Below are 24,146 nucleotides of genomic sequence, written 5' to 3' on the forward strand. Positions count from 1 at the left end.
TTACTGGCTGCCAGACCTGTTGCACACTTGCAGCTGGAGCAATGCTACATTTTATAAGTTATGAAATGCAACTGCATCTGAATATGAAAAAGTTTTAAGTCAAGATATTTAAATTTACTGTCATAAGAGGAATGCCATTGAATTTCAATTGTACACGTGGGTGAAAAATTTGTTAAAAAGTCAAGAAACAAAAATGCATAAAATCTGCAATAGGCAACAATATACAAAGTTTCAAATATAAAATTAGGACTCGTATAGTCTGTTACTTGCATCTTTTCACAAGAGGAAATTGAAAGAACCACACATCACTGAACTTCTACACAAGCTTCTTGTGTTTCAATGTCATTTATTGAGGAGTGAATGAGATACTGTCAGACATGCCAAAGAGACTTCACATTCAAGGGCTGGAAGCTGAACAGCTTTCCTCATTGAGTCACTGTACAAGTTGTTTTGGGGAATCTGAAAGTGCCATCAATGAGGTCTTCATGCTTGATGTTTTTGTCTTCAGTTTTTCATCTTTTGATCTATTAACTTGCTGGGCAGAAGGACGCTTTCTACCCTACAAAGACTCACACTCCAATTAATACAATTAACACTAGATGTAGAGTTGTTTTTTTTTTTTTTAATCTGTTATAACGTACATCTACTGCTGAATACAAGGTCTTAAAGTTGTTTCTTAATTCATTATGTCTAATGAGAAAATGCCACTTGTTTCCCTTTCACCATCATATGGATGGCTTATACCATTAGAAAAATATTCTTCAGTGCTGTTGTAGGGTTTACAGGAAACTTCTTCAGTGTTATGGGATAGAAATTGATTTAAACACCATTCTGAGAGAATACTTGTTCCTGCTGCCACTGCCTGTAGGTTGCAGAAGAATGGCCTACACGCACTACAGTTCTGTTTTACTCAAGAAAGAAACAAAGAAACCTAAACAATAGGGTAAACATTTATTTGGAGTTAAGTTTTCTTGCAGATGATAATTAAGGCCCTTCAAGCAGAGTTCAGGAGCTCCTGTATGGCTGCCTGTTGATCTGCACTGAGCTGTGATATGCATTCTGTCCACAGTCCTCCAGAAGTCTAGAAAACAAATGAGAAGTTGTGTTTATACAGGCTGACAAGCTTCTAAGGCACATACTAAATTTTCATGTTTTACAAAGCTCAGCATCCACTGGGCTCATTCCTGCAGTATATATACAAAAGAGAAAAGACTTAAGTCTTCAGTTACACACAGTCCTGCATAGGTTCAGTTAGAGATGCTCTAAAATGCTAAATGCAAGCAAGTTGTGGTTAGACYAAACCAAAATAATTGATTTGAAGTTCCTAGGAACTCTCTGTAACTAAGTGGGTCAAATCAGAATAAATTTAACTCTTCATTCTTAAGTTAGCCATAGGATAACCATGTGTTCTGTTTTGCACTGAAGTTAAAAGATCAATATTCTGGCAAAACAGAATCATTTAAATGCAGGAGTATCTTCTGGGCACTGATACACCTGCAATTCACTGATTATAGCATGCAAACTACACAAGTGCATATGTGCAAAATTCTGCTGCAAATGCAAGGTACAATTATTCTTCAGTGAGAAGAATGGTAAATTACCACTCAAAGAGAAGAAAATGTACATAGCATTTATCTTGGGAAATGTAAAATCTACACTCTCCTTTGCCTCACTATACCTCATTAGTGTGACCACAGCCCTCTGCTAAGCCGCTAGCTTTTAAAGTCACCATCAGAAGAGACTGGTTCTAATACTATCAAAATAGCCTGAAAATTAAAAAAGGTTGGGAAAAAGTATATTTTTGGTTATCAATAGAATTAGGGAGTAATTGGCACCTTGCTTTAGAATGACAGTGATAGAAAAGTATTACACATGACTGGCTTTAAGTCATTAGATGGGCCTTTGTGATTGGTGTGTACTTCAAGTACATTTTAAAATATTGTTTAGCTCTATTTAAATTTGATATATTCTATCTTCAGCTCAATTGTAATGCCTGTAACTCTTTTTACACACATTAAGAGTAATTACATCAAAGAAAAATGGATTCACAGAATTCTAATGAGAATTTGATAAACATTTTTTTGATAAGATTAGGCATTTTAGATTGTCAATAGAAAATGGAATGCTGCAGAATTAAAGAATTCCAGTATTTCTGAAACACGTTTAAACTGGTACTGCCACTGAAATACTGTTTCTGCTCTAGGAATACTTAAGCATGAAGAAAAGAGAAAGTTCATATTTAATTCCAACTATGGCCATAGTGTTAGTCATGCTAGATGCTGGCAGTGGAACAGCTTACTCAGATCATTGCAAAAAAAAAAAAGTCTTTCCTTCTATTCACTGCTTCTTCCCAGATTCCAGGAGACTGTTAGCAACTACAGATCCTTTGAAGTACCTTCTATGGTACACTTACAGTGCTTTACTGAAGTCAAATTACTATGTGTGGAGAGATTTGAGATCAATAAAGGTAATCTAAAATTCCATTAAAAAAAAACAAAAACAAACAAAAAACTCCCAAACCCCACACCTTTAAGATTTCCCAGTCTGAAAGTAAATTAACCAAGGCAGGAGTATCACTTCAGTATTAAATGCATCTACCAACCTTGGCCAAAACAAGACCTTTTTCTCTATCTGCAACTCATCTACAGATGTACATAGTGCCATTGTATTGGTCAAAAAACTCCCTTTGAGCATTTAAGATACTGAACAAAGGTATTAGCATAGACTAATAAATGATTCATGCCCAGATTTTAACTGTAGAAACAAACAGCAGAGGATTCYCATCTGTCAACCAGAATCCAAACCAGCCCCTTCTAAAACTGCTTCACTTTGAAATTTTGCTTGGTTCTATTTCCTTTTATGCCTTCACTTAAAGAGTTATAATAATGTCATTTTGTACCAGACATAACACATCTTGCAGGCTGACACACTCATCCACATGAATCACTTCCAAAAAAAAAAAAAAAAAAATTAAAAAAAAAAAATCAAGGATTCCTAACACTCTTGAACTTGAGTTTTGCGGAAGCATGCCAGGTAGAATGGACAATGATTGAAGAGCTGCTGCTCCAAACCCTATAAACCAAACTCCAAATCCTATTTTTTATAAGCTATATGCTTGCCAGGCAAGCAGGTTCTATCATTAACACTATCACTAGCTGCTACAACTGTCAAACAAGTCCACCTGATGACATTTGGCCCTGGATTTGGATCAGATCTGTTCTGTTAGCATGACTACCTGTTACTGTGGAGAGGTGCAGCTTTAGTGCTTCTCAGATATTCTTATTACCCAGCACCACAAGTCCTCATTATGTCACAAAGGAAGTGAACCTTGCAGCAGTTCCCCAAAGATAGGAAAAGCACTACTCCTTTGAGCAACAACCTCTATTTACACTGGATTAAAGACTGCAGTAGTAAAATTACTCGTGGTTTGAACTCATCCTCTAGCAAAGGCTGCAAGCCTCTGCTGTATTAGTAGGTCACCACTGGGTGCCGGGGACCCTTACAGGAACCACATATTAGATAAAATCCTGCAGTAGAGTTCACTGATGCGAAGACAGGCAGATTTCTCTCCAGATTTTGCTTTCTGAAGGACATCCTTATCCGATGGTTTTGCCAATACAGTACTTTTGCCCAAAATCCAGAAGTTAATATTCACCATTTCAGAAAGGTATTTAAAAACTCATATGAAAAAAAAAAAAGAAAGAAAAACCTGAAACAGGCTAGCACGTTAACCATTTAGCTGCATATATCTTAAGGCTTTTTTTAATTGATAAGCTTTTGAGAAGTTTATCAAAAGAGACAGGCTTTAAAGTGTAAGCATTACCAATTTTATCAGTAATAGTTCAATGTGCATCCAGCATCTTCAAGAAATAGATCATTTGTTGAAGCATCCTTCTTTATGGAGACAAGGCTCTCAAAACTGCTTTAACAATTCAGTTACTTCTAACTGTTCCCTTTGCAGCTATGTAAGCATGTATTTACCTGCACTTGGCGAACAACATTAGCCAATCGCTTGGTACATGGATCTTCATGTTTAATAGCTTCATGAATTTCACCATCCGCAATTATACTGAATATTCTGGGAAGATTAGAGTTGTTGGGACCGAGGACAACTGGGTTGTTGCTGTTACAATCAAAATATATATTACAGATAAACAATTGTTTAACCAAAAAATAAGTAAATATTTTAACATGTAGGTTGAGTGATTTTGAGATATCTTATTCTCAAGTTGTTCATTTACATCCCAGTTTCATTGGAAACTTTCATCCATAAGTATCCATAGCTTTGCTGTCTGCTGGAAGAACATTCCCTCTCCTGTTAATAGTTAACCAGACAGTTATTTCATCAGGCTATACTTTATCACAAAGAAGTTCTGTACTTTGCAGAACTACTGAGTTCCATGTGGATGGAACTGTAAACAGTGTGACAGAAACACCTTGCCTAGAATGACTGACTTCTCTCCCTCAGTGCTGCAGGGGGAAGGAGGCTGTCTTACTAGCTTCAGAGAGCATCACTGACTACATCGCTCTGCCAACACTTGTTGACACCACAAGTAAATAGTTCTGCTCCCTCTTTCCAGCCAAGTGTTGGAGTAGAGGAGTGCTGGCAACCAGGGATCTGGGTGGAAAACATGATCAACTTCCAGCCCTGCCACCTATCCCTGCTGGAACATAGAGGTTGCGACTGTAGTACTGACAGAGCTCAGAGAAGTATACAGCAAGGCTGGGCCATCTGCACAGAGCTGGGTACAAGAAAAGTACTGCTATACTATAATTTTGGATTTCTGTACATGTGCATGCATGCACGTGTCACTACCGGTATGGTGTCTCTACACAACTGTACTGGAATATTACCAGTATAGAGACCTCATTTGCCACCATTTATTTTAAATCCTTGCCTTAAAGCACCATCAGATGTGAGATATTCATAGTCTTTTCTGCTACATTCTTTTCTTTTTACTTTTTCACTAAGCTGTAATACATAGTATTGGCCAATAGTTAGGGTATGGCTGCTACATAATAATTCAGAAGAAGTTGATATTCTCTCAAATATGAAGTACAACCTCCAGCAGCAGAATTTTTTTTTCCACTGACCTATGGGAGGGAGCACAAATCTAAAGAACAACCTGTGGAACAAGATACTTTTGTAATAATAATTTCAATTATTGTTAAACTTATTAAGGGAGACAACACTGTATCATGAAGTTATCTGTATTTTTTAATTTTCTACTTCATACTTCCATTTGTTCATTTTCAAGCTTTTGGAAAGCAACAAGGAACAAAGCTAGTTTAAAAGGCTATGAAAGCAAGGCTGTAAGTGCATGCATGTTGCTCTTAAATAAAATACCTGATCAGTTATCAATGTTGAGAGGCAAACAGTGTATCAAAAATTTTCCTGAAATTTTCTTTATAAGTTCCTGGCTGATCCTCTCCCACCATGTAAATATAAAGCTGTCAGGAATTTTTTCAAGCCATACAGATATTAGTTAGGACAAGACTACTGACTGTTTAAAGAGAGCAATAACATTGTGGAAAGTTCAGTTTTGGTGTTCCAAATTATCTTCTCTACAGCACATGCAGATTAACCTGAAAGTTTCTCAATTTTGGAAAATGAATGCAAGGAAAAGAACCACCAGCCTGCAAACAGGCTTACTTTCTGCATTAATATCAAGACTTTACCTTACCTCTCAATTAAATCACACAGATAACTGAAAGTATGAACAGCTTCCTCTTTATCTTCATGAAGGGGAAGCCATGATAACCAGTGTGGCAGGACTTCCTCAACATTTACGCAATCAGGCTTGAATTTCATTATCTTTCCTACAGCTGAAATGCAGTTCTCTGTTGCATTGACGTTCTCTTTGGTTTTGGCATCTGGTGACTGAATAACTCTCACCAGCAATGGAAGCGCCTCTAATTGCAAACAAGACAAGAGTAGAGTTTAATGTGCAACCAAGTTATATTAGCACCAGAAATTCTACATGAGAATATTACATGCATTAAAGACAGTTAATGAATTAAGTTGTTTTCTTTTTGTCACCTAAGCACCAAAATTTCAGTAATCCACAGGCCCCAACATTTTGTAGCTTTTAGGTTTTTCCCCAGTAAACAACCATCATATGAAAGGCACACAGATAGATACAGCTATGCAAGGCAACACAAGAAAATGGCTACTACTGAAGTTTGGGTTTGCTTTATAAATGCAGGGAGAAAAGAAAAAAAAAAACTTCCTGTATCTCTCCACTGAAGTTATGCAATCTGTAATACGGAAGACATCGTAATTTATAGTAAAAACATAGAAAAACATTATCTATGTTATCTCACAAGGTCTATAAACATGGATGATGAAAAGCAGGAATACAGCAGCTTTCACAAATTCTGACTGCAACGCATGCCTGTAGTGTGTATGCCTGCCGTATATCCATTACTTGTACACACACATATATATAATATACACACACACACCCCATTTAGATGCAACAGGAAAAACTCATAGGAATCATCTCATCTGATCACTCCACCTGGCATGGTTCAGATAGTAAAGTAGAAACAGCTAAGAAAAACATCCATTTTCTTGCTAGATTAATAGCGATTTTTAAGGTCATGCCGGCAACCACATGCACACTTCTAATGAACACTAATATCATGCTTTTAGTTACTAGCATCCATGGAGATTTCAGAAGCACTCTAGATGTGGAAACAATGGCCCCTGTATTCTTTTGCTAAAATATAATCCTAAAACTGTAAAATTTCTAGAGCAGCAACAGAGGACAGGTTGTGAAGTCATACAGAAAGCACACTTCAAAACTTTAGTTAATGAAGAAGTGTGAGATCTCACACTACTACATTTTGATGAGTAAGCAGCAGCTTTGCAGTTAAGTAGTACATAGCGACACTTAGTACATTAGCTTTAGTGAATTAGGTTTTTGAAGAGTTTAGCAGCTATGGAAAAACATGATTAACCCTGAGCTGGAAGAGGATAATTTTACGGGGCTGGTAAGTGTTACAGAACAGCATAAACATGGGTCATCAGAACCACCTGCTTGCATTTTGAATGGAGACTGAATGATGCTAGACTTCTCTGTAAAGCAGTTTGTTTCACAGAGCTGCCCAGTGTCCATGCAAGCTGGGTCTGCATTTTATGCTCAGGCCACCATGATTACTGAAGCTAAATCTCACCTTCATTTCCTCATACAGCTTAATACTAATGAATGAGTGTGTAGGTACATGTGTCCTGGCAGCCATGAAATTAGAACTGCATCAGAATGAGTCAGCTTAGAGTTTTTTCTTGTCTAGAAAAACAGATCTATTCTCATAGAGATGTTGCAGTAGTTAAACCTTGAAAATAGCTTTTGACTATAAAAGATGATCATCTTCTATAGTGTCTGTATAACATCTTCCAATACCAAAATATTGAAGGTCACTAGTAAGATTTAGGAAGAAGCACATGTGGTTCATTAATACGTTATTCACAGAGAATAGCTGATTATATTCTCCAGCCAACATAAAAAAAAAAAGATGTAATGTTGACAGTCCCATAAACTGTGGAATCTTGAAAACTTCTTTCCCCATTTATAAAGTTACTTTATTTGTTGCAGTTTTTCCTTCAAACTCATTTCTTTGTTTTTCCTCATTCTATCTTTAATTCTTTTTGTTTCACCGTATTGCAGCTCCTATGCCATTTGCAAGTTCCCCCTATATTCCTATCTCTGTTCATCTGACTCCCCAAAATTACTCATGTTAAGCCATCTTCTGAGTAGTCTCTTGGAGTTTTAACATACTGCTACAAAGCTAAAATAGAACAATATACTGTGGCTAAATATTAATCAGTAAAGAAATTAAATTGTAAATAAAAGCTCACAAGTATGTTTTCAGAGAAGACAGTAAAACCTATGGGGTAGATAGTTTCTCATGCCATGGATTTTGATTGTTTCTAATTAGAGCACATCTTCATCTATTAAAATAAATCACAATATTCTTATATGTATATCAACAGTACTTAAAATACTTTAGAGGTGCCTGCTAATAAGCTGCCTCCTAATAGGCTGTATGCTGCAAAGTAAAGAGGTTACTTTAGCTAAACATCAAACTAAAGGAGAAGCCAAGTATCTGGAAGGTTAACACTCCTGTTATCAAGGATCATTTGTCCAAATACAAAGAAAAGGATCAAAGCTGTTACAAAGTTTAACTAGTCCAAGGTAAAGTCTAATAACTGACAAAATTGCACTTCAACTGCAGAAGAAAAAACTCCAAACTCAGAACTGTCTTGAGCTCAGTCTCTACTTCTCTAGTTGTGGAACAGAGATTTTGATCTGGTATTTACATAAAAACTTTCATGAAACATCTCTAGACAATTTTAATGTTCTTCATATTTCACTTCAAGGCTTTTCCCCCCTTGCCCTGCTCCCCTCCCCCCCTGTATTTTAAGCAGACATTTGGTCTTGATTGTCACCATGTGACACAGTCGTATTTACATTAATAGTGAAAAGTTAAAACCTCTATTTGAGGTAAAACTTGTGTTAAAGTACTAATTTATCAACATCACATGGTTCCCGCACTCTTAAATCATTTCACATGAATTGTAAATGAAAGTGGAATTAAATATATATTTGAAACAGCTGACTAAATATAAAAGAGGAAAAACTTCTCTAATATGGATGCAATGTGGTGTGTTCAGAATTAACTCTGCTGACTAGTGAGAAGAGTGACAGCAGATAATTAATTTCTTTAAATTCAAGATGAATCTGAAGTTTTAGAGAAATTGGAGCCATTCAGAAATAAAGTAGACTTTGTTCCAAAACAAGTATAATAATGCTTATCTTAATCATACAAGTCAGGCCTCCTTTACATAAAGAGAAAGCAGACGGCCACATTAATTGTATTCTAGCCTACTACCTACTACAGTGCATTTGTATAATTTTGCCAGACATCTAAACCAAAGGATTTTGCCTTAAGATGTAACCATATGGTAGTATTAATAGAGAGCCACTACTTAGGCAGCTGTGTACAAGCAAGCTATTTTTATGAAATGCGTATTTGCACTTCAGACCATGTTTTTCAAAAAGTACGTAAACCTACTTTACTAAGTAATAAGTGCTACAAACAAAAATGCTCCTAAGCAGAGTATTAAAAATCCAGGGAATTCAGGTATTTTAATAATAATCACCAGTGTGCCCCACAAGTCATATTGGCAATCTATTTCATTGCTGAAGAGACCATGACATCACTTACCAAAAATGAGCATTTTTCGGCAGAGTCATTTAGATAGCTTTACCAGGTGAATGTACATACCTGTGCAAAAAGGATGATAGCTGTCCCCACCAAATTGTGCCATAACTCCAACACCATAAGCAGCTGCTTGCCTAACCTCTGGGCTGTTGTCACATATTGACTGTAGCATTGGCCTCAGGAAGTATTCAGCATATTTGAATGAGGAGGGACTGCAATGCTCTACAATGTCATCAAAAATGCATAAGCCCCACTGCCTATCTGGCCATGGCCTATGTGGACACTGCATCAAAAACAGATAACATGTAAGCCATCTTAAATTTGGTATTTTTGTACAGTCAATGATTCTATCAACAAAAATTCATTGTAACAGCAGTCTAGAATTTTTATCAAGTTCTTCACAGATTAAGTTTAGTCTTACAGATATGACAGTTTTTGAACAAAATAGAAGAATCAGGGTGAATATCCGAGCTAATTAAAAGAGTAATGGTTTTAGGCTAAATCTCTTACCTCCACTTCATGCTCAGTTACCTATTTCATGCGCAGTTATTCCCACTAACCTGTCACACTTTTTTGGGCCCTCTTCTTGAAATCTCTTTTAGAGAGGACCAGATACTCCCAGGCAAATTAAATTTGAGAAATTGTTGTTTGTGTCAATGATTCTGGGTCTTGTAACACAAAAGTTATAATTAGCGCAGCACTGCAGTTGTTTAAAAAGCATCAGGTAACAGCTTGCATGATTCATATCAGATCCAGAATAAGCTTTGAAATGACTCTATTTAGTAAAACAATGATTGCTACATTTTGTCTACCAAGTTCTCTGAGAATCCAGCATGGAAGCCCTATCACATATCAGAACAAATCAAAGTCAAATTAAAAGAATCCAAGGTACTTACAATTAGGTTGACAATTAGTGGTAATAGCCTTTCAAACCATGGCAACACCTTCTCCTTATAACTGCTGAATATCGAGTGCAAAATGTCCGACACTTTAGTCAAAATATAAACGTCACTATCATCCTGATGGGAAAAGAATGCAACTCACATAAAGACTGTTAGTCTCAAAAATACCAAAAGTCACATGAAATGCTAAGGTCTCTAAATTAACAAAATAAAGCTATTTATTGATTTGGCTTTGTAAAAACAATCTTGTTAAGTTCACTATTTTTCAACTCTTGGTATTATGTTTAAAGTTGATTGCTATTTAACTTGGGGTGCTCAATCATGTTAGACTAAAAGGTTCATTTCAGGGACACATTTTATTATAACAAACACTGTCTGGGGCAGATTTAATGCTTCAATGGATCCCCTTTATAGAAGACAGAAGACCCTTTCCTGGAGCTTACAGATACTGTAACAAGCTTTTATTGAAGAGTAAATAGATAAACTGCCTTTGTGATAGAAGGTTGTGGCAAAAATAAGGAATATTAATTGTCTCCTCTTATCCCTCAGTTTCATCTTCTACCTTGCACAACCGATGCATTAAATTGGTGAAGTAAGAACTCTATAGCTCAGATTCAGCTACCAACTCGCATTATACTTGCAAGTGAGGATTGAAAGTTGTTCCCTGAACCTGCTTGCGTCAGGAAAAAACTGACTTCATTTTAAAGCAAGTTCTGTTGTACTTGGTATGATTTCTTTAACCAGTTTATACTGTCATAGGCATAGAAAATGGAATAAAGTTAGTTTCTGGTCTCTAGTGAGAAACTAGAAAGTATTTCTCGTGCAAAAGGCAGCATACCACAACAGGAAATTTAAACCCTTGCTGTTTAGACAACTTCTGCACTGCCAAGGTATAATTCAAGCAATACCTCTGGAACATACACGCAAATGAAAATAGAAAAAAACAACAACAACAAAAAAACCTGGAAAACAAAAACCCCACAACCCTGCCGCATTAGACCAGGTGGTCCACCTGGTCTGGTATGCAATTTGTACTAATAGGCAGTTTAACAACTGCCTAAAGTAGGGCTGTGTCTGGTGACTTATCRAAATCAGTGAGATCAAATAGAAGTTAAAGCATTTAAAGAAATGCCTTGAAACTCTTGCAGAGCATAGATTCAGCTTCTGTGGAACTGTTCTATTTGCTAGCTTTTTCACTCCTTACCAGTGCAGAGTGATACATAAAAAGGATTATTTCCAAACTGCCTATCTCACTGTCTGCAAGAATATTGAACAGTTTCTGCTGTTCATTTTGTTCATTCACAAGGTAGAAAGTCAGGAGAGGCTCCTGAGCAAGACCTGAGTTTTGTTATCACTTAATCGCAAGCAGTATGCAGATGCCAGAATTTAACCCTTTTGAATGCCGGCCAAGTATTCCTAAAGAGGGGCACAAGAACTGTATTTTTATTTAAGAAAATATTTACATATGGATGCATGATCTGTTAACATGCATTCTGGAGTCTAAGAACAGGTTAAACTCATGTAGACAAACTTCACAACTTTTAGGCATCATGTAGCAAAAATACTTCCTACTAAATTTTACTGGGTAGCCTCCATTTCTAATAAGCAGCAGTGAATTATCATTTTTTATTATGTTCTCCATAACAGTGAAGATTTAATAGAACTATTCTCTCTCCTCTTCAGTCATCTCTACCTCAAATTAAGAGGTCAGTTCAGTATCTTAGCAGGTATGTCATTTTGGGACCCTCTCACAAGGAAATGCATTATGCACAGCTATTTATTCTGCTGTCCTTCTCTGATGCTATTTTAGGTCTATCTTTTTTGAGAGAGGCTCCTGACCTAACAGGTCAGAGGCCCAGGTATCAGAGGTTTGCTCAAAGTTTAAAAGCAACCCAGGCCTATAAAAGCACAAAGGAAAAAAATAAGTCTGCAAGGTGGGCCTTGGATTACCAATAGCATTACAGACACTGTTGATACAGATTTTTTTTTTAAAGCAGTCTGCTGTCAAAAGTTACCTAAAAAGAATTGTTTGAGATGAGGAAGAAAATGAAAAGCTATATTCTGAACTACTTCTTTCAACATACTGGACAAGGATTCCTTTTATATTTTCCAATTCACATATGCAAGTGTGACCCAAATGGACAATTCTTAATGGAAGTTTTGAAGGAATATGCCAACAGTGCACTCTCCCTGTTAAAAATAATTCTGAGAAGATTCACTATGCTTTGAATAGTGTGCCATATTTGTGTTATTTATTTCCATCCTGACATTCTATGCGGGAAAAAATCCCCAAATCAACTTACTTCATCTTGTAATGACTCTTCAACTTGTTCATCATAGTCTTCATCTTGTCTTTTCACTAAATTAAAAAACAAATATTAAACCATTACAGCACTGCTATAAGTGTGTAAGAAGCCTGTGAAGGGAAAAAAAAGATGCTGAAAAGAGGAAACATAATAGCTGAAGATGCAACTGGGATTTGCTGTCTTTAGTAAGCTTTAAAGAGCTTTCACAGAAAAACAGAAAATAAAATGACATATTTCAGATTGAGAATGTATAAAATAGCATGAGAAAACAGCAATAGAAGTAAACACACCACAAGGACAAGGGAAGTGCATATAAATATAAGACCCTGCTGTTGCTTTAAGAAAACTGTAAATAATTTAGATTAAAAAAGTGCTACAATGCTACAGACAACACCTTCTGCTTTTAAGAACTGCCTCTGTCATACATTAAACATGAATTCATGATAACTTACCCTGTCTTAATTCTTGATTTTTAAAGTGCTCTTCTAGTTTTCCTTTTAATATTCCTCCAAGTTCTTCAAAGTGTTCGTTGTTAAGGCATCCATCTCCCATTACCTCAATACACTAGTAAAATAAAATCTTTACTTTTTCAGTACTGAGTTAAATGAGCAGTCACAATGAAATTGAAACATGCAGGAGCTATTAATACAAGTTTTGCTTTAAGTGACAGAAATAACAAAAATAGAACATTTATACTACAATCAATTCTCCAATTACAGAAATAAGGTATAACACCACTGTACGTTTCACCCACATGACTTAGTTTGTGGTTAAAATTATGAAATCTAGCATTAATTTTAGGTTAATTCACATTTTTTTGCAAGAATCAAAATACCAGTGTAAGACTAAGTTTTTCGATCAGCTATAACAATGTTTATAGTCAAGCTACACACACACACAAATCATAACCAAAATACTTTTAGAGGTGGCTTTGCATTTCTGCTAGCCATTTAAATTAACATAACATGCATGTTCTTTCTTACTGTAAAAAGCTACCAACAGTAGCATCACAATATTTCTAAGAAGAAAAAATAAGCTACCTTTGCAAAAGAATGCATTATTTCTGAGAGAACATCTGAATCTGGTTCCGTCCCAATGGCTTTGATGAGCGCATCACACATGAAGTGCCACATCTGTGTGAGGTACTCTGGCCCACGAACTCTAGCACATTCAAGAAGGAGGGGCATTGACTCTGCTGCTGCCACCCGAACACGTTTTATTATTAAGGAAATAAAATGATCAAAGCCAACATGAAGTGCTTAGAATTCAAGCATCAATTACTATTGGGAAGTTATTACTTTCCTACCTAAAATTGATTTGTTATTACACTCCTCTGCATTTGATTTCCTGATTAGATGCACATCAAGATCATAGCAAAGTTAAACTGTTTGCTATTTAAAAGTTGTTACCTGTTTCAGGCCATGACAGCAAAGCTCTTCAAGGTCTCTCTCACTTTGTTGACCCAAACAATACTTTCTGTACCGTTTGTTTTCAACACTACAGGCAAGCTTATTTTTAAGAGAAACTGGAGTGGGGGGAAGACTGGGATTCAGTACTTAAAATACTGTGCATAAAATAAGGTTCTCAGAAACAAAATTTCTGCTACAAAGAACATGATGTATTATGTTAAAAGTGTTAGCTTACACTTTCAAATTATTTAGGAGAAGAGTGTGCACAACTTTTTGGTTCTTCCAAACCACATTTCCATTTTCACAGAAATCATTAAAAGGATATCATCATGGAAATAGAACTTCAACAAGGGAACCATCAGCTTTACGACTTGCTCTGTGTACTCCACAAATCCTTCTTTTAGCTCTTTTGCATAGCAAACCTGAAACCAAAACACAGAAGTGCCAGCATTAAGGGAAAATATTGTTACTAATATTTTAAAATTATGGAACAATCAATCAGTGAAAGTTGAGCAAGGAAATGGTTAAAAGGTTGTTTTTTGTTTTGTTTTTAAAGCAAACATGCAATAATGCATTTACCTACCCCTCAGTTACGGTATTTTAAGAGACCCAGATAGCAACATGAGTTCTTACTATTAATCCATAAGTTTTTTTAAAAAATTGAATTCAGAAACCTCAATATTTGTAAAAAGAAACTATTTATTCTTTAACTTCTCCAATTCTTTAAGAATTCTGCTGAAGTAAAGGAAAAACATCTGCTCATCTTAAAAATTCAAGCCCCAAGTACAAAGAAATGTTTAATCAAGTAAACAGCATAGTAAAGAGTCCGAAATCCAAGTGCAACAGTATCACGCTAAGAAACACATACTTACTTAATTTGATACCATAACGAATACTTTTATTACAGATTCTGGCTTCAGACTTGCTAGTCCAGCAACAAGTAGATCACTAAGACTGTTCTATTACTCACCAGCATCTGGCATGCAGTTGCTTTTTCTTCAAGGCCTGCAGTTTTAATTCCAAAACTTTGCTGATCTCCTAGGTTTACAAATTCCCAACCATCATCATCACTCATATTCTCCATATCTTGTGCTGTTATACAAAGCAAGAAAGAATTCTAAAAATGCTACAGAACCTTTTCAGTAATTTTCAAGCAAAACATTATCTTAAACCTACTGTCTAAAAGAGCTACTTCAGGTTTAATGGACGCCGTCTTCATTAAAGGTCCCATGACAACAGGAAGGTACTGCTGAAATTCCTTTCCAAGAATTTTACACATTCTGGCCCATGCTGAGATCATGTAAGAAATCTATAAATGAGAGTGCAGTCAGAATTTATGTTCCACATTTTGTTTTAATGCATATTTAAAAGGAAAGTGCAAAGAAAAACATTATATAATAGGACTATTTTCAGAATTTGTCAGCAGTGTATAAAACATTTCAAAGAAGAAAAACTAATTCTACGTGCAAGCTATATAAAAATGCATCTTCCAAACATCTCCCAAACAGTTACAAGTAACCACGCATTGACAGTATCTCTTATAGAAGTTTCTATATATGTAAAAATGTAATAGTATAAGATGTATTTGTAATGCAACCATGACCGTCTTCAAAAGTAAAAAAGTTCTTTATGAAATAAAGAATTTCCTTAATTTAAATGATATTACTGAGCTTCATTCCTGAAAACAGCAAAAGACCATGGTACTGTGTTTTCAGAGAAACATCTGTTTTCAGATTCACACGTCAGAATAGCTGTCCACTCATTAGAACAGCTGTCTAATGAAGCTCGTGGAACTATTTATAAAAGGTGACAGCAAGTGAATAGATCATACAATGTCAAATAAAGCAGTTACTAATAGACGAGGAATGATTGCACACATGCATGCTAAAATTTCTTCAGCAAATATAGACCCTGGAAGACTGATCTCTTAAATGCACTTCTCTGAAAAAAAAAAAAAAAATCTAATAACTACGCTGTTTACTAACCAGATTCCAGGACATCTTAGGGCACTGAGTCTTAACTTTTGTAAAATGGGCTGAACAGTTTTGATGGTGTAATTACATTTTCGGGGAATGTCACGTGTATGAAGAGTATGTTAAATACTAACCAAATGATGTGATATAAAGAGATACTTTTTAACATACCTGTGGATCATCATCTTCTAGATCACTGAAGTCTGTCTGTGTCTTCAACAGCAGCTGCATGACATCTGAGGCATCCTGCATAAACTAGAAATAGGAAACAACCATATGTTTTTAGAGGCAGATTAGAAGGGTACTCTTCCAAGACTCAGAACCAAACAATTTAAGTGAGCATTAATACCCAACACACTCTCAAGACACAAGCTAAAGTTGGAAATAAATTGAAATGAGGATAAAAGGAAAATACAACTTCTTTTCTTGACTGCACCACAAAGTTATTATGGACTTAACTACACTGTACTTCTATTCACATACGCGAAAGCAAATGGGCAACTATTTAAAAAAGTGCTACATGAATATAAACGTTCTCAAAAAGAATCTTACAATTCTAACTTTCCCAGATATCCTTCCTACTATTTTGACGACTTCTCTGTGGAACTGGGATGAGCCAACAGCATGAGCATACTACTCATAAGCTAGTAATATTTTAGGTCATGTCAGATGCCCCAGTGATGTTACACACCTACCCTCTTTCCACTCCCTTCCCCATGCTAAATATTATAATCCACTTCTGAGATCTGACAGTGAAAGGGTTTCCAGTAGCCCTCCAAGAAGAATTTATCAAAGGTTACTTCTGCTTAACGTGTTTTAAATTTGGTTACATAAATGGCTAAGTTTGCTAGCAGACCTTCTTCTAAGTCAAAGGAAAGGGCAGAGATTTTCTTTTGCTATTACTGTTTTCCTAATATGTACGTCATGTTATTTTATTTAAAACTAATTTTCTGTCTTCATCACTCAGTAAAATTAAAGTCTACAAACAACAATTCTAACTTGTTATCAGAACACCACTCAGACTCCTATATAGCCCATTACAGTTGTTCCTTGGCTTCTTTATGGATATGCATTTTAACCAACATATGAAAAACAACTGCCAAATATATCAAATTTCATGACAAACAAGTACTGGCAGCACTACCAGAAGCACATTCAAATTTTTTCAGGCATCTGCTTCTAAAAACTATGTTAAGTTTCCTTTTAGCTACACACATTTTAGTCCCTATTCTGACACTGCCTATATGAGATGCTTCAGTGTTTCTCTTAAGAAAAAAAAAATTAAACCTCACTTTCAACAGCTGTCCAATATGACAAGAGTAACTTAAAACTTTTTTTTCTTTTAAATAACAGGCTTCTATTCTGAATTTCTGATTCTAAACAGCAAGACAGTTCTCAGAAATAGAAAAGGGGAATACAAACATGGAAACCAGCGACAACACATCTAGATGTTTAACAGATGAACACAACAATAATTCAATATGATCCCTGAAGAAAACAAGGGTATTTTAAAACATATTTAGGCAGTCAGATTAGACCTCAGCTTACCTTTTCTTTACCAACAGCAAGACCAATTAGGCTGATGCATTCAATAGTTTTTCCTCGTAAAAGTCTTAGTTCCTTCTGAACAGCATTCTCAACAATGTGTTTTAAAGAGGGCATAAATAAGTCATAGTAGGGAACAAACTTCTCCTCTGCTGTATCTGCAACTGATGCAATCGAAGTCACAACTTGCTCCAAAACTAGCTTAGTACCTTTCTGTATCAACTTGGAGAGAGAGAAAAAGAAAGGATTATATTTCTAACACACAAATTTTACTCAAAAGCAAGCCACACCTAAAATTCTGCTATTAAATGTGTCTTAATTCTTGTCAGTTTACAACAATATCAGCAGATATGTCTACTGGTTTATTTCAGATGTTATGTTCGGCTACAGAGACTTTGTGTATGTGACAAATTACCCTCCACAAAGTGACTCATTCAGTATATTATACCTCTTGTAATTTTATCACCATAGTGGAATGAAGATGCTTCACTAGGTTATCCAAATATGGAATAAGCAGCGACTTGGGACAATCTTCAGTGAAGTTTATGAGTGCTGCAGCTGCATGGGCTTGAACACGCTGGTTGCCTTGGTCTTCCATGGTTTGCAGAAGAGCTGCTATCACCTGCAACAGAAAAGTTTATTTTCAGATTAAAAAACAAGTGTCTGAATGGGACATGGTTTTATCACTTTTGTCCTACTGATCTACAACTTGCCTTCTCATGAAATTTCTTTTGGAAACCAGGTGCGAAGTCTGTTGCCATCTGTCCAATAGCATTACAAGCTGCATATCTTACCCTCGGATGCTGAAAAAATAAATTCCCTCAAACAGTTAACAAGTGGTCAAGACAGCAGAAGTGAAAACATTTTGATATAATTAACTGAATTAGACTCACAGGATCCTGAAGGAATAGCAAAACAAAATTAACTATCTCATTCAATATTCCTTCCATCTGTTGGTGGCAACCTTCCCCAATGGCTGAGAGTGCCATCAAGCCAGCATGCCTGTATTTCCAGTCAGCTACAGAAGACAGAATAACAAAAAAATTCATAATTTTGGAAATTACAAAGCACAATATACACAAATCACCTATTTTTGGGTGGGGGGTAGGGGGAAGGGAAGGAGAATTGATTAATCAACTTGATTTGTTAGATACTTTTCACTTTTCCTCATGCATAATTCCAGTGGTGCACCTAAAGATTTGGTTATCTAATCCAGGCCAAATCCAGACCTAGAGGAAAGTTCTAAACCGCTGACACAAATATGTATCTAGTACTAACGTCTGGGAATTGCATTTTAATTAAATGAACTAACCAGGGAAACTTCAAATAATTTTTTTTTCCTTTCATTTTTTTTCCCCCTCTCAATGGTATCAGAACAGTATTCCTAGTATCAGAATGGTAACCAGAACAGCACAACTCCCTCTTTTGAGGGGGGCAGGAGGAAAAATCTAGCGAAGCAAACAATATCTAAATTTAAGGCATTAATTTAATCAGAACTAATGAGACTCAGAAGTCTCATCAAGACTAAGAACAATAATATCCCATTTAGGGATGCAAGGTTTTTTTTTTTGTGTGTGTGTGTGTGTGTGTGTGTGTGTGTGTGTGTTTTTTAAGTTTTTAAGTTTTTTTTAACCCCTAGAGGGTTTTGTTGGAATTTTTTCATGCCCCTCTCCTTTTTCTCCTTTTCTTTAGGCCAGGGAAGCATGCAGATAGCTGTGATTTGTAACAGTATTCCTCTGTGCTAGAACCACAGGGATTACAGGAAAAAAAAAAAAAAAAAAAAAAAAAAACACAGAAGAGAAAGAAAACAGGCTTATCAAACACCCTGTGGGAGAGACAGGTAACCGAGCTTCTTCTCCAAAATAATGCAAGATTTCATTATTGCTAGTAACATATTAAATCCCTGGAATGTAAAACACCATGGTTCACAGCAGGAGAATCCTCACACTCAAGCTTCTGTTTGATCAGAGGGAGATAAAGTACCATTTTGATAGAAGGTGCAGTGAAGCAGCAGTTAATTTTGCTGCTATTTAAGTTCACTGGTTGCTCCTAATTAATCCTGTACCTCTTGTTGCTCTCACCATATTTTCATTAATTTCAAGTCTAGATTACCTGCTAGTAGTACTACAAAATGAAATCCAACTGTATTTGGACCATCTGACTAACCCATATCCAAAAATGGAGATTTTAAATTATTATTCCAATAAACATTTGTGAAAAAAGTTGTGGGGTTAGAAGAAGGGAAGCAACAAAAGAGATAACATTCCATTAGTGCAATTCAGTATTTTTGTGATAGTAAGCTGTCTGACAGTTTGATTTCAGAGTTTTGTGGGGGTTTTTTTAAACATTTTAATCTAAATGTCCTCATCTTTCCCCCCCAGCTCCCTACCAATGAGAACCTCTGAACCAAAAAATGCCAATTGCATTTCCCTTTTCCAAAAAATACTAATGTTTAGGGAAAGTGCTGATGAAAACAAGAAGAAAAAAAAGACTCATCACTTGTGTGATTTCACCTGCCCACAAGAGACAGGTCTTATGGCCATTAACTCCACACCTTTCTGTGGATACTACAAAACTAGATATTTGCTAACCTTGAAGATACAAGCATTGAAGAGTCAGATTAACCAGCCTCCAACATAAAATTTTCTTCACTGAAAAATTTATTTCCAGACAGACTTAATAAAGGTTTAAGCTTTGGTACCTTCCTTGAGTAGCCCTATATTCCATATCTAATATAACAGCCTTTTTCAGACTGGGTTTTAAACCATTAAGATAGGAAAAGAAGCCAGAGGTTCTGCGTAATCTTCTATTTTGAGGGCCCAAAGCACAGGCCACTTGAAAGTGTGCATGCAACAAATGCACGTTTGTCTGAATGCTTGTTTAAGCAATCATTACAGGTATTTGGAAGAGAAAATGAAGAGTTCAGAGCAGCTGATAAGAATATATGGAATGTCCTCATGAGCCAAATATTAGAATCAGCATACCAAAACCAGAGTCAGCCCACCACAGAGTTCCACTGTATTGCGGTGTGTCAAATTTCAGGAGAAACAAATTCTCCTCTACGGACTGTAATGTATTAATGATTTGCTTATATGCAGCATTTCTGAAGAAGGAAAAAATCTGAGCTATAGTGTAAAAAGAGGCAGTTTGGGCACACTTAAGGTACTGAGGGGCGCTGTACACTGATTTAGAGAGAATACTCTAAAATAAGAGAAAGTCTTCCCTTATCTACATTTAATTCACAGACAGCAAGGTTAAAAACTGCAGTTTTGGGTCTGACATCTTTTAGTTTAGTTGGCCATGGTGTAGAAAAAAAGTTTTATACACTGTATATAAGTTTGATAAATCTCTGTCTAAAAGGTCTTAACCACCAAGTTTACAGTATTTACAGTTCTTGTTACTGAAATCAAAAGAGGAAGTGTCAAAAAAAGTTACTTAACTAAACAGGAAGCTTTAAGAGTTATCAACATTTTTGGAAAGGCTAGAATTGTAAAAATTTACAATTACTTACGATTCTGAAGCATTTGCATAATATGTTCTTTAATCATAGGTAAAACAAGTTTTCCTCCAAGGCCACATGCCATCCTGTCCAATGCACTCTCACCAGCAACTGCATTGCTAAATATCAGTCAGAAAAATATCAATGGTTTGATATCTACAATAAATCAAACAGTTCAACAGGGCACAGAAGTGCCTTTCTTGCTGTTCTATTCCTTCAGACTTTTACCATCTGAATATATACGAACCTCCATAAGTAAATAAAGCATGCCCAAATCTAAAACATACACTTATATCAGGAATGCTTCAGTTACAAAATATTTATTTACACTCAAGGCTCCACTTATTCAATGGGCTACCAATAATAAATGCTTAAGCCTAATACCAGAGGAACTTGGGTCTAACTAGCACTAAAGGTACAGAAAGAATTTTACAATGATTGCATGTATTTAGAAAGCAATAAATTAAAATTGCAGTCAATTAAAATAATTCTGGCCAGCATATTTTGTACAAAAGTCGTGAGAACACACATGACTCAGTTCAGAGTTGCTATAAATCAAGTGAACCAGTAGAATTCAAGCTTTAGCATTTAAAAGACTTCTTTTTTGTGAGGCTGCAGTACCAGTACTCTGTAGCACGTTCTTCTTGCCAGTGACTCAGGCAGAAAACATTCAATCTAGGTGAGGAATCTGCGACTTGCGGCCAGTTCCAGAACTGAGAATAGCCAAACATTATCTGTGTAAAGTGATTTGCTCCACCCAAAAGAATTGTTCCCTGTAGAAAAGGGGAAAAGAGTTTCCAGGACACAGCTAACTACTGTTACAGTCTGGGTATGATCAACAGTGTAATAGCTTAAGGTTATTACAGTACATCCTGAACACCCATGCTGATGGAAAAAACGAGTAACAGGTTTCAGAAACGGATGAATTTCTCTCCTTTCAAGCATCAGTCAACTTTGTCAGAAATAGAGGTCTTCAAACTATCATGCCTGAATCCCCAAGTCTCATTACAAACCGTAAGTAGTCTAGAAATTCACATGCTGTGGACAAAGGTGTTCACACAAAGATATCCACAATATTATATTTGTTCTTCAGAGATACAGATTAATCATGTTCAAACAAACAGAACCATCACCAGCAGAAAAACAGAGCATGAGTGCAGAAGATTTTCACTGGAGCAAACTTAGAAAAATAATGGCAGCTTTCATATGAATTGACATTCCTTGAGCTCTTTCCTTTCACCATTAACTCATACATTCAACTTGAGGAAATAAAGATCTTACAAGAGTGATCACATACCTCCCTGAAACATTTTCTCGACTTTGCCAGGGGAAGAGGAAGTTGGATTAATCTCTTCCTGCTTTAGGATTTCATTGCTCTGTGAAGTCAGACTAGCAAGAAACTAGAAACACTAAAACATTACGATTTTTTTTTTGTGTAGGCTGACTCACATCCCCCTTGGTCAGACCAAGCACACCCTAACTAGGCTGCAGTCTGATAATCATTAGCCTGTTTCTGGGACTGCACAAAATCTCAAACTTCTTCCACAGCAATGAAGACGCAAGCACAAGAAAAGGTTAGTATGCACATGAGTTAATCAACACTGCTCCACAAAGACGATCTGCAGTTGTGGAAAACAAATAACAACATGGATATATCTGCTGCTAAGACCATAAGCTCAGTCACCAGAGATGAGCTGGCATACAGTATTTGTGTTTGAGCCTCAATCTCTCCACTTATTCATAGGGCCAGAGAAGCTAAGTTTCTCCCTTCGGCTAACTTTGCTGAGCACAACCTGTTTTCTGGTCTTTGCTTACTCTACCTGCAATTTGTAACAAAAAAAAAAAATTTTCACAGGGGTGAAAACCATAGGCATCTAACTTGTGTTTGGAGGAACAAAGTTACTATGCTGACAACACGAGAAATTGGCATGCCTCACAGGGGTGATACCGAGTGCTTACTAAGTTGCCTAAAACAGGTCATCTGAATAAATTTCCACGCCCTGAAAGACTGATAAAAATTTTTAACTTTTTTTCCCCTTAACTCAAAAAAAAAAAAAAAAAAGCTATTTCCTCTTGAAATTTAGCTGAAAAGATTTAAACACCTGACAAACCTGAATGCAGTCGCCCAACAGTTCTACCTATGTGGCAAAAACAAAAATGAGGAAAGAAAACAGGTCAAAAGGATCCAGTCTATCTTGATAGAGAGGGGGGAAAAAAAGAGTTCTTTTTGAATTCAATAATCAAGAGGAACAAAAAATTTTATTCCAAGTCAAGCAGAGATTAAACAGGCTCTTCCATAAATTCCTATGCGACGTGGCTTTACATGCCTCATATCTAGTAGAAGTCACTATATAGTTCAGTGGCAAATCAAGAACTTTTCCATAGCCTGTCTTCCTATGAAGGTTTCAAACCAGATTGCTAATTTAAGTAATGAGAGGGGGGAAGGATTTGAAAGACAGAGCAGGAGATATTTCCAGACAAATGTAAATAAAATTGTGCAAGACCAAGCTTGGGAAACTGCTTCAGAGAAGGAAAAGTTGCACAACTGATACTTGGTTTGATCACTCTTAGTAAGGAAACATCAATGAAAAGTTTATTTTCCCTTCAATATTCCTCCTTCAGGATTCTCTTCTCCTTCATGCATTTGTTAAAATTTTAGTGTCCTCTGTGACAAACTGTTCTGAAATACTAATTACATCTGAGTCTTGAAGGAGGCTCCAGATGTAGCAAAAAATGTCAAGATTGGTAAATGAACATCAGTGTCTTTACAGAAGCGTGGGGATAACTACCTCATTATTTCATGTTTCATTCTGTCTGTATTTAGACAAAAGCAGACATGAGAGGATGCTGCAGACAAACCACTATCATTCCAGTGGAAAGCTGGAGCAAGCTACAAAGCAGGCAGGGATGAAGAAATCAGAGAGACTGGGCATCTTTAATAGATGTTTCTCACCTAAGATGCAATAGGATAAGCTACCAGTAGCCATACTAACGGATTTAAAATAACAGCAAAATCAACAATTTTATGAGTTAGATGACCAGCAAACAATTCCACTATGCATTCTGATGTCCTTTCAAAGGTAGGCACCTTTAACACCACAAGGGCATAGACCTAGAAAAATATGAAGAGACTGGCTGGAGATGACTAAACAGGTCAGTATCCTTAGGTTTTGGTTCCAGTTACTTCAGGATATGCCTGGTATTTAAAAGTTCAGAAGTCATTGCTCCTAACCTAAGTAACAAATTACAGAAGGAACAAAAGTTTGACAAGTTAAAATAATGGA

At 36.2% G+C, this 24,146-nt stretch overlaps 1 protein-coding gene across 2 annotated transcripts in view; it reads right to left on the bottom strand.

The window, feature by feature from the left end:
• Positions 1-309: 309 nt before the first annotated feature.
• The window catches only part of IPO5 (importin 5), a 44,564-nt gene continuing 20,727 nt past the window's right edge, over positions 310-24,146 (bottom strand). The window contains exons 2-19 of one of the 2 annotated variants that reach the window (XM_026058198.1): positions 21,484-21,635; positions 20,875-20,981; positions 18,257-18,381; positions 18,077-18,166; positions 17,812-17,985; positions 17,367-17,585; positions 15,990-16,073; positions 15,022-15,154; positions 14,816-14,937; positions 14,171-14,267; positions 13,477-13,649; positions 12,889-13,000; positions 12,434-12,489; positions 10,125-10,247; positions 9,292-9,511; positions 5,685-5,913; positions 3,982-4,123; positions 310-1,081 (exon numbers count right to left, since the gene is read on the bottom strand). In XM_026058198.1, the coding sequence (XP_025913983.1) occupies positions 995-1,081; positions 3,982-4,123; positions 5,685-5,913; positions 9,292-9,511; positions 10,125-10,247; positions 12,434-12,489; positions 12,889-13,000; positions 13,477-13,649; positions 14,171-14,267; positions 14,816-14,937; positions 15,022-15,154; positions 15,990-16,073; positions 17,367-17,585; positions 17,812-17,985; positions 18,077-18,166; positions 18,257-18,381; positions 20,875-20,981; positions 21,484-21,593 (2,403 nt within the window). In that variant the 5' untranslated portion in view covers positions 21,594-21,635 and the 3' untranslated portion in view covers positions 310-994. The remainder of the gene's footprint in view (positions 1,082-3,981; positions 4,124-5,684; positions 5,914-9,291; positions 9,512-10,124; positions 10,248-12,433; positions 12,490-12,888; positions 13,001-13,476; positions 13,650-14,170; positions 14,268-14,815; positions 14,938-15,021; positions 15,155-15,989; positions 16,074-17,366; positions 17,586-17,811; positions 17,986-18,076; positions 18,167-18,256; positions 18,382-20,874; positions 20,982-21,483; positions 21,636-24,146) is intronic. The other variant, XM_026058197.1, reaches the window with a different exon arrangement.

Source organism: Apteryx rowi, unplaced genomic scaffold, assembly GCF_003343035.1.
Source record: "Apteryx rowi isolate R43461 unplaced genomic scaffold, aptRow1 scaffold_144, whole genome shotgun sequence".
Taxonomy (NCBI): Eukaryota; Metazoa; Chordata; class Aves; order Apterygiformes; family Apterygidae; genus Apteryx; species Apteryx rowi.